At 44.4% G+C, this 16,229-nt stretch overlaps 1 protein-coding gene across 2 annotated transcripts in view; it reads left to right on the forward strand.

Annotated features, from left to right (window-relative positions):
* The window catches only part of MTHFD1 (methylenetetrahydrofolate dehydrogenase, cyclohydrolase and formyltetrahydrofolate synthetase 1), a 62,374-nt gene that overhangs the window by 21,292 nt on the left and 24,853 nt on the right, over positions 1 to 16,229 (forward strand). For both annotated transcript variants that reach the window (XM_021099913.1, XM_001924329.5), the window contains exons 4-13: positions 741 to 794; positions 1,960 to 2,096; positions 2,214 to 2,314; positions 5,263 to 5,399; positions 6,847 to 6,958; positions 11,379 to 11,506; positions 12,245 to 12,342; positions 12,521 to 12,694; positions 13,619 to 13,755; positions 15,573 to 15,619. In XM_021099913.1, coding sequence (XP_020955572.1) covers positions 741 to 794; positions 1,960 to 2,096; positions 2,214 to 2,314; positions 5,263 to 5,399; positions 6,847 to 6,958; positions 11,379 to 11,506; positions 12,245 to 12,342; positions 12,521 to 12,694; positions 13,619 to 13,755; positions 15,573 to 15,619 — 1,125 coding nt within the window. The remainder of the gene's footprint in view (positions 1 to 740; positions 795 to 1,959; positions 2,097 to 2,213; positions 2,315 to 5,262; positions 5,400 to 6,846; positions 6,959 to 11,378; positions 11,507 to 12,244; positions 12,343 to 12,520; positions 12,695 to 13,618; positions 13,756 to 15,572; positions 15,620 to 16,229) is intronic.

A 16,229-nucleotide genomic window follows, 5' to 3' on the forward strand; every position in this document is an offset into this window, starting at 1 on the left:
TATCTATTTTGCAAGTTAGAAATGGATGACAGCGCTTTGGCGTCTGGTTTACCCTGGAATTTTTTTCCTCTTCTTCTCTCTCTCTTTTTTAAAATTATAGTTGATGTACAATGTCGGGCTCATTTCTGCTGTACAGCATAGTGACTCTGTCATACATACATATATATTTCATTTTCTCATGCTATCTTCCATCACATTTTGTCCCAAGAGATTGAATATGGTGCTCTGTGCTGTACAGTAGGACCTCATCGCTTATCCACTCTAAATGTAGTGGTTTGTACCCACTAACCCCAAACTCCCTGTCCATCCCACTCCCGCCCCGCTCCCCCTTAGCAACCACAAACCTGTTCTCTATGTCTGTGAGTCCATTTCTTTTCTGTAGATAGGTTCATCTGTGCCATATTTCAGATTCCACATAGAAGTGATATCATATGGTAGTCTTTCTGACTTCACTTCGTGTCAGAATCTCTAGTTGCATGTTGCATCTGGAATGTTTTCTAATCAGTGATCTGCTTGTTTCTCAAGAACAGGAAGAGTGGGCATGAAAGTGCTTAAGTGCAGTGGTGACAGTTAACAAGTAGATGATGGATGGATCAAAATGAGAGACTCTCTCCTCAGGACATATGAGGGTGAAATGAAACCTACCACTGCCTGGTTGTTGCAGTCACATCTATAGAAGAAAGGGGTCCATGTCTCATGTCCTCTTGTCATGTACCTGTTTTAAATGTTCTTTCTTGCAGATTGGAATCAAAGCCATGCACATTAAGTTACCACGAACGGCCACTGAATCTGAGGTGAGCTCTTAGGGATCGGCTGTTAAGGCAGCTAAGATGCTTTCCTCTCTGGCTTTGGTTTAGTGGAACTTTAGGGACTGATACATTTCAGCGCACAAAGGACCTCCAGGTAATTCTTTCTTCACAGACTCAGCTTCTAAAAAATCTTTGAAATATCCACAGAGTAAGTAATGGGGCAGTCCTAGGTATGAACGTTTGGTACCCATGGTGCGATTGCCACATCGTTTGCTTCCCAGGTCACCAGCAAGGTTCATTAGAAACTGATCCTTGGCTTGTAGTTATCTGCATTTTAGAAATGAAATGTATGTTTTATTAATATGATGTTTCGAGGATGGGCATAACAGATTATCGGTGAGTAAAGTCAGAACTTGGTTGCCTGTAGGTAGGGAATTACTGTGAGGGGGCAGGAGAGAAAAAGAATTTTCTGAGGTCAGGGCAGTGTTCTACATCTGCTCTGTCCAGCAGGATAGCCACTAGCTCGATGTGGCCATTTAATTTCAATGAAACAATATTTAAAATTCAGTTCCTCAGTTGAGCTAGCCACATTTCAAGTATTTCAGTAGCCACTATTATATTGTAAGGTGTAAGTTATAGAACATTTCTGTCATCACAGAAATCTTGATTTGGAGGGTGGTAACGTGGATTTTACTATTACAGTAATAGGTTATTAAAGTTCTTAGCTCTTTTATTTGAGGAATTTCTTTTTTCTTTTTTTTTTTTGCTTTTTTTAGGACTGCACCCTTGGCATATGGAGGTTCCCAGGCTAGGGGTCTAATCTGAGCTACAGCTGCTGCCCTACACCACAGTCACAGCCATGCCAGATCTGAGCCGTATCTGTGACCTTCACCACAGCTCACGGCAGCCCCAGATCCTTGACCCACCGAGCGAGGCCAGGGATCAAACCTGCAACCTCATGGTTCCTAGTCGGATTCATTAACCGCTGAGCCACGACGGGACCTCCTATTTGAGGGATTTCTTAACCAGACACCTGAAGATCCCATTCTATGTTAGAATTGATCTTGGGATCCAAGGCGAGATACATTCTGAGAAGATTACAGTTAGGCTCTCAGGTGGACATGGGACAGCCTGACTTTGTCTTGTAAAGTGTTTCTCTACCCTTTTGATTTCTCTGTGGTTGATAAATTGTACACGGTATTATTTTTAGGTGTTAAAGTGCATTACATCTTTAAACGAAGACCTCACTGTACATGGGTTCATACTGCAGCTGCCTTTAGATTCAGAGAATCCTATTAACGCAGAGGCACTGATCAATGCTATTGCACCCGAAAAGGATGTGGACGGGTGAGTGTGGCTGGGCTTTCTGTACCACATGCATGATTCCGATGATAATCTGTTTCTATTTTGGGAACACATTTTACTTCTAAAGAGTAAAAACACTTCTCACTTTCCTTGTTTTAGATTGACTAGCATCAATGCTGGGAAACTTGCTAGAGGTGACCTAAATGACTGTTTCATCCCTTGTACACCCAAAGGATGCTTGGAACTCATCAAGCAGACAGGTAAAAACCACCTGACCAAAAAAAAAAAGCACCATTTCATGGGGCCTGGTCTTGACCTTTGAGGGTATAGGGGAGGTACTCTCTGGTCCCTAAGTAAGTGGGCTTGATTGCCGCAAGGACCAGTCTAGCAGGGGCCTCAGTTCTCTCAACAGCCCTATGAAGTAGGTACTCTTATTGTTTAAAAGCTGAGAAGACAGTCTCAGAGAGATTGAGTAATTTGTCCAAGAGGCAGCCGAGCCAAGATTTGAACTCAGAGTTATTTGAGTTCAAAGCAATTTATTTTGAGTGAAATAATGACCTATGTGGTAATAAGGATTCAGATGGTCTGTAAGGGTACAGAGTGAAAAGTCCCCACCCCACAATGGACACTGAGTCACCACCGTAGTTCTAGGACTGGACAGACACCTGGAAATGGATCTCTCTCTCTTTTTTTTTTTTTTTGTCTTTTTAGGGCTGCATCGCAGCATATGGAGGTTCCCAGGCTAGGAGTCGAATCGGTGCTGTAGCTGCTAACCTATACACCATAGTCGCAGCAGTGCAGGATCCAATCTGTGTCTGCAACCTACACCACAGCTCATGGCAACGTCAGATCCTTAACCCACTGATCAAGGCCAGGGATCAAACCCGGGTCCTCATGGATACTATTTGGGTTCATTTCTGCTGAGCCATGATGGGAACGCCTTCATTTCATCATGAATACTTTTTAGCCGAGGGTTTTTTTAAACGAGGATGTGCACCGTGTTTAAAGGAAGTGGATCATGGCCATCATTAACAAATCAATAAATCATGCCGGAGAGGGTGTGGAGAAAAAGGAACCCTCCTACGCTGTTGGTGGGACTGTAAATTGATACAGCCACTGTGGAAAACAGTATGGAGGTACCTCAGAAAACTAAATATAGAACTACCATATGTCCCAGCAATCCCACTCTTGGGCATATAGCCAGACAAAACTTTCATTGAGAAAGATACATGCACGCCTATGTTCTTTGTAGCACTATTCACAGTAGCAAGACATGGAAACAAATGTCCAACAGCAGATGAATGGATTTGGGAGATGTATATACACACAATGGAATACTACTCAGCCATAAAAAAGAATAAAATAATGCCATTTGCAACATGGATAGAACTAGAGACTTTCATACTAAGTAGAGTAAGGAAAAGAAAAATACCATATGATTTCATTTATATCTGGAATCTAATATATAGCACAAAGGAACCTTTCCACAGAAAAGAAACTCATGGACTTGGAGAACACACTTATGGTTGCCAAGGGGGACGGGGAGGGAGTGGGATGGGCTGGGAGTTTGGGTTAGTAAATGCAAACTGTTGCCTTTAGAATTGGTAAGCAGTGAGATCCTGCTGTATAGCACAGGGAACTATATATCTAGTCACTTGTGATGGAACATGATGGAAGATAATGTGAGAAAAAGAATATATATATATTTATGTATGACTGGGTCACTTTGCTGTACAGTAGAAATTGACAGAACACTGTAAATCAACTATAATGGAAAAAATAAAAATCATTAAGAAAAAGAAAAAAAAAACGAAACCAAAAAAAAAAAAAGGAAGTGGATCAGAAATTTCAAGTGGAAAGTGTTGGCTAACCTAAGTGCAGATTTTCTGTGGCTGGCGAGCAAAGGTCAAGCTCAAAGCCTTGGGACAGTTATTATTGGTCAGTCCTGCCACCAAGTTTGTACTCTACCCCATGTTTAGCACACAGTGTGTTATAACCTGGTAGAAACAGCTCTCATGAGCCGCAGCAGCAGCTGTAGGCTTCCCACTTCCTCTCGACCATAGTGAAGCTACCATTTGCTCTAAGGCAGCTTCAGATCCTTTACTGAACCCTCAAAAGTATAGTAAAATATTTTCTAAACACTTAACACTTTGAGGGATTTAATTCATGGTGTTAGCATTATAGAACTTATTTTTTTTTTTTGGATGGAGTTCATGTTACACAAAAAGCACAATTTTATTTATTTATTTGCTTTTTAGGGCTGTACCCGTGGCATATGGAGGTTCCCTGGCTAGGGGTCAAATCAGAGCTACAGCTGCCAGCCTATGCCACAGCCACAGCCACAGCCACGCCGGATCCTTAATCCACTGAGCAAGTCCAGGGATCGAACCCACAACCTCATGGTTCCTAGTTGGATTCATTTCTGCAGTGCCACGACGGGAACTCCAGAAGCACAATTTAAACACTGCCTTAAGCAAGAGTCTCCTTCAGCGGAGCCCTCAGGACCTTATCTCTGCTCCCCTCTTTGTGGTGGCTCGTTCTCATCCCTGACAGTCATGGGATGGACTTTGTGGGCCAGAGGATGCACTCCGGTCATGCGTCCACCTTTGGGTGCTCACCCACACCATCTCCACTCAGTAGACTAGGTCAGTCCTGAAAAGGATGTTGGGATGGTGCCAGAAGAATGGGTGCCAAGTAAACAAAAAGAAAGCTTTCTCCTACCATTAAAATTCTCCTTTTCACTTCCCTGCAGATAACCCTGTGGCTCAGGCCCTAAGCCAAAAGAGAAATTTGGATGAGGAACTAAATTACGGACATGAATCTAGTTTTCCTCCCTTCCCTCCACCCTATTACGGCTCCCTGTTGGTTGTCTTTCTCCCATGTAATTTAATCTGCTGTCCTCTTCCATAAGGCTGTTTAGGTATATGTCAGGGTTTCTTTTTGCTTTGAGTGTGGGTTTTCTTCCCACTCTCATGACTCAATGAATGGATCTTGGCTTAAGCTCCTCTCAAAAACCCACAGCAAGAAGGACACATGTCCTTGTGTCCTAATTTGTAGCTGAAACCCTGAGTTGCCAAACAAGGAGCAGTTTTAGGACTGATGCTAAGAACCTGTTCCTGTGCACTTGTTCTAAGTTTTCCCATTTAGATGGCATCTGAAGGCGGGCAGCGTCCCGCAGTTCTCTGATGCACGCTGGCTCTTCTTTCAGGGGTGCAGATTGCCGGGAGGCAGGCTGTGGTGATCGGGCGCAGTAAAATAGTGGGTGCCCCGATGCATGACTTGCTTCTGTGGAACCATGCCACAGTGACCACCTGCCACTCCAAGACTGCCAATCTAAACGAGGAGGTAAGGGGTCCAGAGTGGGGTGGAAGGTGTTTGTGTGTGTTGTGCGCACGTACCTGAGCCCAAGAGTGCATGTGTGCATGCATGCAGGTTCCCATGTGTGGTGGGGATTCTCCATCATGAAAATAGCTAACGTTTAAGTGCCAGAACTGCCCTATACTTTACCGTATCATCTAATTTAACCCCATCCCGATTCTGTGATTCTTCTCTATTTTACAAGAAGAAGAAACAAATTCAAATTTTTTTATTTTTAAATGTTTTTTTGCTTTTTTTTTTTTTTTTTTTTCGGGCCACAGGTGTGGCATATGGAAATTCCCTGGCTAGGGGTCAAATCGGAGTCGCAACTGTCAGTCTGTGCCACAGCAATACCAGATCCAAGCAGCATCTGTGACCTACACCACAGCTCATGGCAACACTGGGTTGTTAACCCACTAAGCAAGGCCAGTGATCAAACCTGCATCCCCATGGATACGAGTCAGGTTCATTTCTGCTGAGCCGTAATAGGAACTCCAAATTCAAATTTAAAACGTGCCCAAGTTGATACAGATTTTGTTCTGACTTTAGGCTTTCTCCACTAGTCCATCTCATGGTAGATGGGGATAAGCAGTATAGGAACTGGCATTGACTCCTAGCAGCCAGATCCCAAATACATGACAGCAGTGGCCTCAGAGGGGGAAATAGACAATGGTCTTGTGACATCAGTCCCAGGCTGTTTGTGATCCCTGCATCAGATTCCTGAGTCCAGGCACTGTCACATGGACACATCCCGTTGACAGCTCAGTCTCTTAAATGAGGGGAGAGGCCTGGCTGCTCTTTAGTCCTCCCCAAGCAATGACAGGCAGTAGTCCCCACATTTTAGGGGAGATAGAGCAGTCTCCAGATGTCCTATAATTCAGGGACTTCGTCGCAGCCCTTGGCTCCAAGCCTCTGCTCCTACCCTCCTGTGTAGGTTCTCATCATGTTGCCCATTCAGGAAAATACCTAGATTTTAACATGTGTAGGAATGAGCACAGTATACAGAGAGCTGTCAGAGACAATGTGTGGCCTGCTTAAGAGAACTAATGACAATGAGAATTTCTTTCTTTCTTTTTTTTTTTTTTTTTTGCTTTCTAGGGCTGCACCCATGGCATATGGAAGTTCTCAGGCTAGGGTCAAATTGGAGCTACAGCCTCTGGCCTCCACCACAGCCACAGCATCATGGGATCTGAACCATATCTGCGACCTATACCACAGCTCACGGCAACGCCGGATTCTTAACCCACTGATGGAGGCCAAACCTGCAATCTCATGGATCCTAGTTGGGTTCGTTAACCACTGAACCACAAAGGGAACTCCTGACAATGAGAATTTCATACAAAGCTTGGGGCTGTCCTTTCCGCTTTCTAGATCTTTTTTTTTTTTTTTATGTTTCACTGGCTCAGTTTCTGAAGTCAGGGCCCTCTTTCCCTAGGTAAATAAAGGTGACATCGTGGTGGTTGCAGCTGGTAAGCCCGAAATGGTGAAAGGGGAGTGGATCAAGCCAGGAGCGGTAGTCATTGACTGTGGCATCAATTGTGTCCCAGGTGAGTGTTGCTGGAGGAGGCAGGTGGTTCCTGGGACTGGGCAGAGGAAGATGAAGGCCCCACTGGGAACCCCTTGTCCCATTTTGGGCTTGAAGTACTAAGGTTCAGAGCCATCAGCGCACCCATGGGTGCCTGCACTGGATGGCACGGTCACCCCTCACAGGCAGAGCCTGTGGTTTTGGCCAGTGCGCTGTGCTGTCCCCAGATGACTTTGTCCGAGGAGAGGATGGGAGGAGGGTAAGAGGAGAGTTCCTTTGTGGTGTAGCGGGTTAAGGATCTGGAGTTATTACTACAGGGGCTCAGGTCCCTGTGGTGGTACAGGTTTGATTCCTGGCCCAGGAACTTCCACATGCTGTGGGTGTAGCCAAAAAAAAAAAAAAAAAACCACCATAGTGTGGTCTTTGAAAGGTGCTGTGAGACTCTAGGAGAGGAACTCATTCTGCAAGAGCCCTCCAGTTAGGGCTTTGCAGCGATGACTGCTGAGTGTCCCCCTCTGCTGGATGCACTGCTGGGAATTTCTCCCTGGTCTCCCTGCTGCCAGCTGGTTCCCATTTAGACCCTCCCGTGTGCTCTTGCCCCATTTACGGGTCTTGATGTGGACCCGTGAGCCTCTTTCTCCCACGTTACTTGTCAGACTCCTTAGCTCCGTAGTAATTCCAGCCGCCTCTGCAGCCCTTTTTCTCACCTGCGCTTTGTGCATACCTCTCTTAAATTGCTGTGAAATGGACCACTTGCCCTTGCCTGCACAAGCCCCATTTGTCCTTTGCAGCTCCTTTGCCTGCATCTTTAGTGGAGTAGGTTGTTTCATCATGCAGTTTTCAAACATAAAATCTGAAAGGACAATTCAGTGAATATTCATGGATTTAGAAAAGAAATAGTCTTTAATCAGGCAGCCATTTCTGTCATCAGGCATCACCTCAGGTCTTGGCCTACACAGTTGAGTAAAGTTCAGCTCTGATTTTTACTTTCAGTGTCTTCCTCCCCACTTCCTCTCTGTCTGACATGTCCATTCTTTCTTTTAAACCTTGTCTGATTTCTCTTCAGCAAGAAATGATCTCCCTTTCTTTGAAAATCCTTCTCAGTTTCCCTTTGGGGCTCAGTGGTAATGAACCCAACTATATCCATGAGGTTGCGGGTTCAATCCCTGGCCTTGCTCAGTGGTGAAGGATCTGGCGTTGCGATGAGCTGTGGTGTAAGTCACAGATGCGGCTCAGATCCCAAGTCACTGTGGCTGTGGTGTAGGCCAGCAGCTGCAGGTCCAATTCTACCCCTAGCCTGGGAACTTCCATATGCCGCAGGTGCAGCCCTAAAAAGACCAAAAAGAAAAAGAAAAGAAAGAAAGAAAAAAATCCTTCTCTTCCCCACTCTCCCTCCCACAGAACTTGATGTTTCTCTTGTTGTCTGTGTCTGATGCTTGGTGTCCTATGCTTGTTCTCCACGAGTCTGCCCGTGGAGAGCAGTGGTCTCTGCAGTGCCATGTCCAGCTTGTACCTTCTGCCTGCTGGCACTCATCTCGGTTGGATTGTTGAAGGGAGTCATAGCTTCTTTTTTCTCCTTTCCATCTCAAGTTTGAAATACAGACACGAAGCTGCCAGGAACATTAGTCACTGTCAAGCCTTCACCGTTTTTAACCTCCCTCCCACTCGACCATGCTTTCAAGACAGTAGCTCATAATTGATCACTCGTTTTCTTATAGTTTAATTTTCTGATGGGTGATAAAGAAATCGCTCTCCTGCAACTCCTTGCTTTCATATTTGCAATGTGACATTCAAGCTCATTCGGTTTAAAACCTTGCATCTTCTGTATCATATTTCTGAGTTCGGCATTTTCTTTTTTTTGGACTGGATTTGAGAGATGGAAGAAGAAGCTGGGTGGGGCTCTTGAGTCTTGCAGACAGTCATGAAATGTTGACTTACATATGACACTCACCCATGCTCTTCACATGTATTTCTCACGTAGATGATACAATACAGATAAGGTCAAAGCAGTTTCTTCCGTCCTGGTCAGCTGAACTCTTCCTGATTCTGGGCCTGTAGGTGAATAAGTATCCATAAGGCTGGATGCTGTTGTTCCCCGAGGACAGCAGAATCACTGTCTTACAGACCCGTGGGTGAGCTGGGGGACCTAAAGACTGCGCTTTGCACATGTTCATCTTTGAGGCTCCATGTTCCACAGCTGGGCCCCTTCTTGATTCATATTTTGAGTATTTAAATTGTTTGCATGCCCCATTCAGTGATAACATCTTAAGTCTTTTTTCCAAATTAAGGATGAATTAAGGTGTGTAGCATTATTTATTTTTAAGGTATTTTTTTTGTTGAATTTAAGCATTTTTTTTTAAAGCATTGAAAAGTTTTTTAAGTTCAAGTGCAGAGGGGAAGGTTTTGGCCAGAGAAATGTGAACTTGTTCTTCCTGCTTGGCTTACCTAAAGCTACTGTAAGAAAGGTGGAATTAATAGTTCAGTGCTTTATTTGGTTTGTTTTTTTGTTTTTTGTTTGTCTTTTTGCTCTTTCTTGGGCCGCTCCCGCGGCGGAGGTTCCCAGGCTAGGGGTTGAATCGGAGCCGTGGCCACCGGCCTACGCCAGAGCCACAGCAACGCAGGATCCGAGCCGCGTCTGCAACCTATACCACAGCTCATGGCAACGCCGGATCGTTAACCCACTGAGCAAGGGCAGGGACCGAACCCGCAACCTCATGGTTCCTAGTCGGATTCGTTAACCACTGCGCCACGACGGGAACTCCCAGTGCTTTATTTGGAAGGATTGTGAAAGGGGGGAACAGATTCCCCACCTATCCCCCCAATCCAGGCTCAGTCTGTCCAGCTTAGTGGCTTCTATATTGGACTCTTGTTATTGGGATCCCCTCATTACACGTGAAGGACTCAGGGCTCAGCTGGATCTTTAGTAGTTTTGCACTAACAGTTTCTGATGCAAGAGGACTGTTAGGGCTGAGGTAGATACATATTTGTTGGTTGCTGAGCCTTGTGCTTAGAGTGAGATGTGGTCACTTTTCTGTCAACCACATCACACTGTCCATGAAACCCTGTATGTACATCAGAGAATACTCAGGTCAGCAGTTTGGTTAAGGAGCAGAGCTGGCTCAGCCAGTGCAGCATGAAGTTGTGCAGTAATTGACGTGTCTCCTGTATATGGAGAGACACAGGGAGAAAGTGACTAACATTCATAAATAGAAGGAAGTGCAGGGGTATTTTTAGCTGACTTTGGGGCAGCCGTCAGCTGTCTTTCCTTGGCATTTTGAAACAGTCTTAGTGGCTGAGAGGGAATGTTCTGCCATAGGCATAACTTGCTGCTCTGTAATCTAGGAACCTGAAACCATCCCAAGGACTTGTGTTCCCCACCTCCTTAGAGTATATGTAGAAAATACCTTACGTGTCTCGGATGGGAAGAGCAAACCCTTATGTTTGGAGAATGCTTTTGCAGTCTCTAGAAACATGTGGTTTGTCACTCAGTTCTCAGCAAGCTTGTGAAATAGGGTTCATCCTTCTTTGCACTTTTGGGCTTCTGATCAAGGAGCCCAGGGAGGGCTGAAGACTCGCAGTTAGTGGAAGAGCTGATCCTAGGAGCCTAGGTTGCCTAAGTTTGGCTTTTTTTTTTTTTTTTTTGGCTGAACCTTGAGACTTCCTCTCTTGGTTGTGGCAGTCTGATCAGAGGTGAAATGGCTAAAATCCTACCAGATCCTGAGCTGGAAGCCAAAGAGCCACAAGGTCTGGTCCTGTTCCCAGCCCCTCCCAGAAACACACTGAAGCCAAGTGTAGAATGTACTTGGCGTGAGTGAGCAATGGTGCATCATAGGGTTTTGTTCTCCTGAATAGCTATTCTTTGCTGGTAAGATTTGTAGTTGTTCTTGTATCCTTTGAAGGGAAGTGTAATTATATTCTTTGCCGTTTGCATACATTTAAGTAGTTGCTTGTCTTTGGAATTAGATGTTGAATTGTTCTTCCAGCTCATGCCTGGAGCTTACAAAATGCTGACAGTTGCTGTAGAAACGGTATCCAGCAGCTGTGATATAGTTGGAGCTTTGTGCACCCAAAAATTCCTTTGAAGGCCTTGGCAAATTAATTTTAAAAGGTGCTCATTAAATATTGGATAGTTGATTTTAAGAATAAAAGGCAGCTGGTATTTTATTTGCCACCTGACAGATGACAAAAGGATTCTCCTGGTTCTGAAAAACCACTTAAGCATCTTGTGGAATTTTGCAGGTAAAATAAGTTTCTCCTGAATAAATAACAAACACCTGTCATCCCATAGCTGTAAAGTAGGCACTCGAGCCAGATGGGACTACCTACCCTAAACTTAACTTCATTTTGGGGAACAAGCTATCATAATTGTCATAACCTAGAAATAAACACCGGGATTGCAGTTCTGAGGCTGTGCTTTGATTTTTTTTTTCCCCCTTGACCAGATGATACAAAACCAAGTGGGAAAAGAATTGTGGGAGACGTGGCATACAGCGAGGCCAAGGAGAGGGCGGGCTTCATCACTCCTGTTCCTGGTGGCGTTGGGCCCATGACCGTGGCGATGCTAATGCAGGTGCGTGTGAATGGAAGTTTCTATAATAGTTCTTTGAAACTAATAGAATTCCAGGTACTGTGTTTCCCCAAGTAGAAATATCATAGAACCCACTCAGAATCTAAGTAAGGATGTGAATCTTTTGAGGAAAAAAAAGGAAATGGAAGACCAGAGAAGTAGAATCAGTCATATTAGAATCAGGAAAGTAGGGACAGCACAACTCTGATTTACTCTGGAATGTGATAACTTCAGGGAGGAAAAGTACAAACACCCTGGCTTCCCTCAGTCTGTTTTGGATTTTTTTTTTTTTTAGATCCGCACCCACTGTGTAAGGAAGTCCCCAGGCTAGGGGTCAAATTGGAGCTGCAGCTGCTGGTGTACTCCACAGCCACTGCAACACAAGATCTGAGCTGCATCTGAGACCTACCTCAGGGCTCTGGGCAATGCCAGATCCTTAATCCAGGAGCGGAGCCAGGGACCGAACCCACATCCTCATAGATACTAGTTGGGTTCATTTCCTCTGAGCCACAGTGGGAACTCCTTCTTGCCCTTTTTAGCGCACACCGGCTGGTGGGGGAGAGGCAGGCAGCCCAGGGCGTAGACGCTACCTGAAGACGCTGGCCTAGAATTGAAGCATGTTAATAGGGGATCAAGAGTTGTTCATTTTGTGATTGAACTTAAGTGACTGGGATTAGGCATTTAGGTGGAGGTTAAAAATCATCACCTTGTCTCAGTTCCACTTATGTCATTTTTGTTTAGAGCACAGTGGAGAGTGCAGAGCATTTCCTGGAGAAATTTAGGCCAGGAAAGTGGATCATTCAATATAACAAACTTAACCTCAAGACACCTGTGCCAAGGTAAAACAAAATTTTACTGGTTTCAAACTGGATTGTGGAGTTTTAGCTGATGGATGCCATGGTTACGTGTATGCCCCCTCTGAAGGCACCATCAGTGGTTGGGGTGGGGCATTACTAGGATGGGATTAATTAAATTCACTGAATAAAGAGTGATACTATTTTTTATATTTCTTCTAAGTGACATTGATATATCACGGTCTTGCAAGCCAAAGCCCATTGGTAACCTGGCTCGAGAAATTGGTCTGCTCTCTGAAGAGGTAGAATTATATGGTGAAACCAAGGCCAAGGTCCTGCTGTCGTCCCTGGAACGCCTGAAGCACCAGCCTGACGGGAAATATGTGGTGGTGACTGGGTATGGTTTTTGTTCATTTGCCACTTGAATCTTAATCCTGATTATCATTATACCAGGGGTGCATTTGCACTTAGCATGTAAATTCCTTTCATTTGGCTTTGGCATTTTCGCATGTATTTTATCAAATTTGATCCTTACAGCAATGCTAGGAGTTATGAGTAGGTTGTAACCCTGCAGAAATGAGAAGATTTGTCAAGGTTATTCATCTAGTAGGTGGAGGAATTTGGGTCTAAAAACCTGATCATCAGATGGAATTGCCTTTTTTTTTTTTTTTTTTTTTTAAACCCGTAGTCATTAATTCTGTAGATCTGTTGAGCAGTTTTTTTTTTTTTTTTGCCTCGACTGTGTTGCATATGAAAGATAGTTTTTGAGGCTAAACTGAGAAATTAAAATGGTAACAGTTTCTCTTACAAAGTAAAGTATATTTTCCCCTAACAATCAGAAGAGCTAAAGTGCAGAAGTCTTTAATTTAAAACTGAGAAGTTACAGCTAAGACTCTTGCAAAAGATCCCCTTGATTTTTCATCGTTCTGAGTATTCAGATTAAGAGTCGTCTAGGATCCGTTAGATTCGACTTAGTGATACACATAAATTTAATTCACAAACTTTTATTTGTTTTTTGGGTTTTTTTGTCTTTTGAGGTCCACTCTCGCAGCATATGGAGGTTCCCAGGCTAGGGGTCGAATCAGAGCTACAGCCACTGGCCTAGGCCATGGCCGCAGACACAGGCACACAGGATCCAAGCCTCGTCTGCGACCTACACCACAACTCGCAGCAATGCCAGATCCTGAATCCACTGAGCAAGGCCTGGGATCAATCGAACCCGTGTTCTCATGGATACCAGTCAGATTCGTTTCTGCTGAGTCACGACGGGAACTCCTAATTCACATAAACTTAATGTTTGTCTTTTGCGCTCTTCTTGAAGCATAACTCCAACTCCCCTGGGAGAGGGGAAAAGCACAACCACGATTGGGTTGGTGCAGGCCCTTGGCGCCCATCTCCATCAGAACGTCTTCGCGTGTGTGCGACAGCCTTCCCAGGGCCCCACCTTTGGAATAAAAGGTATTAGTGGGACCAGACCTGGGGCCACCTCCCTCTCCTTCATTCTACCTGGCGCACTTGGCCCATGAGTGTCTGGGGGGGTCTTCAACTTATTTAGACACCAGGAACATCTTTGTCGCGTCCCCTGTCGAGGTGCTTCTGGTGAAGGCTTTCCTTGGATCACCCCAAACCCTGCTGTCACCCTCTGACACTGCACTGGGATTCCCTGGGATGGGCACTATGTAGCCGGGATGCTTTTCTATGACTGCTAGTCTGCTGTCACAGCGACGATAAAGGTAATCACAGCTACCGATCACGATGCTGATTTTCTAGAGACAGACAAACTCTACAGCTGTTTCACCCTGTGGGAATAAGAAAAGCCTGTGTTCATTGAGTGTAGACTTTGTGCCAGTTTTTGTGCTAAGCAGTGTATGCCTATTATTTTAACTTCTCCTATAAAGTAGTATTATTACCATTTACAGTAGCGGCAACTGGGACTTGAGAGGTAAGTGGGTCAAGGCACTGTCATCAAGTGTGAGCACCTGCCTATTTCTAGCTCTCAGACGATATCAACACAAGGTTTCTTCTGATGAGATGGAAACACCAGTAACCGCACTTCACCTTCAGTTTTGATAGCTGCAGTACTGCAAACGTGTTCTTTTATTAAAATTATTTGTGTTAGTTATACTAGGTTCTCAGAGTCAGCCTCATCATTTGGTGCTAGGGTATCCCATATCCTGCTTGTTCTGGCGATTACAACAAATGTTGACATGGGGTCTGCCTTCGCCCTTCTTAAGCCTGTTAGTTTGATATTTAAGCGTGTTGATTTAGTTCTGCTTTTGAGTCTGTCTTAACAACCCCTTTGATTCAGAATGAGCCTCTTCCCTTGCTCTGCTTACTGAACGCAACACTCTCCTTTTGCTTTTATCACAAGGTGACCCATTTTCGTTGCATGATTTCTGCTTCACACAGAAGCCCACATGAAATCTCTACCTCAAACTGACATTTATCTCACTGATAACCTGGACATTTTTTTTTTTTTTTTTTACTGGCTTTTGGTTACTAACCCAAATGGGCCAGCAAAAAATCTAGCAGTTAAGCTGTTTTCTAACATATGTGTCCTATTTAAGAAGAATTGCAGTCTCTGTCGGTGTATGTATTTTAAATATTCCCTTTTTTAAAATGCCAGAATAGCATTTATGAAAATAGGAAATTGAACAGGTTTGCCTTATGTAACTGTCGGCTGGGTCTTTGAAAAAATGTTAGGAATCACGGGGAACCTGTTTCTAAAGATAATGAGTAGGTATGTACGTGTTCATGCTTTTAGATTCCGATTTCAGTTGAGAGACTCTTCAGCATGAACAAGACCAAGTGACTTGGCTTGGTAAAGAAAATTAGAAAACCACTCGATCAACTCTGTGCAAATGGTTGTAACAAGTAAATAAATAATATGCACACACACAAAAAGAATAATAAGGAGTTCCCATGGTGGTGTAGTGGTTAACGAATCCGACTAGGAACCATGAAGTTGCGGTCCCTGCCCTTGCTCAGTGGGTTAACGATCTGGTGTTGCCAGGAGCTGTGGTGTAGGTCGCAGACGCGGCTCGGATCCTGCGCTGTTGTGGCTCTGGCGTAGGCCAGCGGCTATAGCTTCGATTCGACCTCTAGCCTGGGAACCTCCATATGCCGCGGGGGTGGCCCAAGAAATGGCAAAAAGACAAAAAAAAAGAAGAAGAAGAATATGCCCAGCAGTTACAAAAACCAATTTGCCTTTTTTGACTTCCAAGTCGTGGAGAAACACTCTTAACATGTGTTCTCACCCTTGACCTGTCCTCTAGGTGGCGCTGCAGGCGGTGGCTACTCACAGGTCATTCCTATGGAAGAGGTAACGTGGTCTGGGATGTGGTTGAACCAGACATCTTATTGTAATTTTTCCTTCCCAAGATGAAACTTTATTGTAGAGATCTTAGTAGGCCTATGACTTGTTTGTTCAGCAGAAGCACTATTTAAGGAGAAAATCCTAATTTGCAAACTTTTAAACAGCTTCATTTTTTGACATGACAAGGACTTCAAAGGCTTTCAGTGGAAATAATCATTTTTAGTGATTAAATGAAGCATGAGATAGAGAAGAACCATCATGAAGTGAACTCAAAGTAATAACCACAGAAGTGGGTGCAACGTAGAGGCATGGAGTTATGCCACCCCAGGGTACTGCTTGCTCACTCTCTAAAGGACTTGAGTGTATTCCTACTAATCCAGTGTTGCTGTTGATCCCAGTGGTGTGGCGCTTGTGGTTTTTGGACATGTCTCTTAGGGGAAATCATAGTACCTTCTGAGGACAAGCAGTCATTTGTTTTTAAGAGCTACCTGTGTTGAGCATTTGTCCACTGGCCGTGGTGCCGTCAATTTTCCATTGGGTTTAATGTAGGGATTGGTTTGGTTGCACTAGAATGAGTGCTGGAAAGATGCAGAGAACTTAGAAGATTGATGTGGTT

Source organism: Sus scrofa, chromosome 7 (genome assembly GCF_000003025.6).
Source record: "Sus scrofa isolate TJ Tabasco breed Duroc chromosome 7, Sscrofa11.1, whole genome shotgun sequence".
In the NCBI taxonomy this organism is placed as follows: Eukaryota; Metazoa; Chordata; class Mammalia; order Artiodactyla; family Suidae; genus Sus; species Sus scrofa.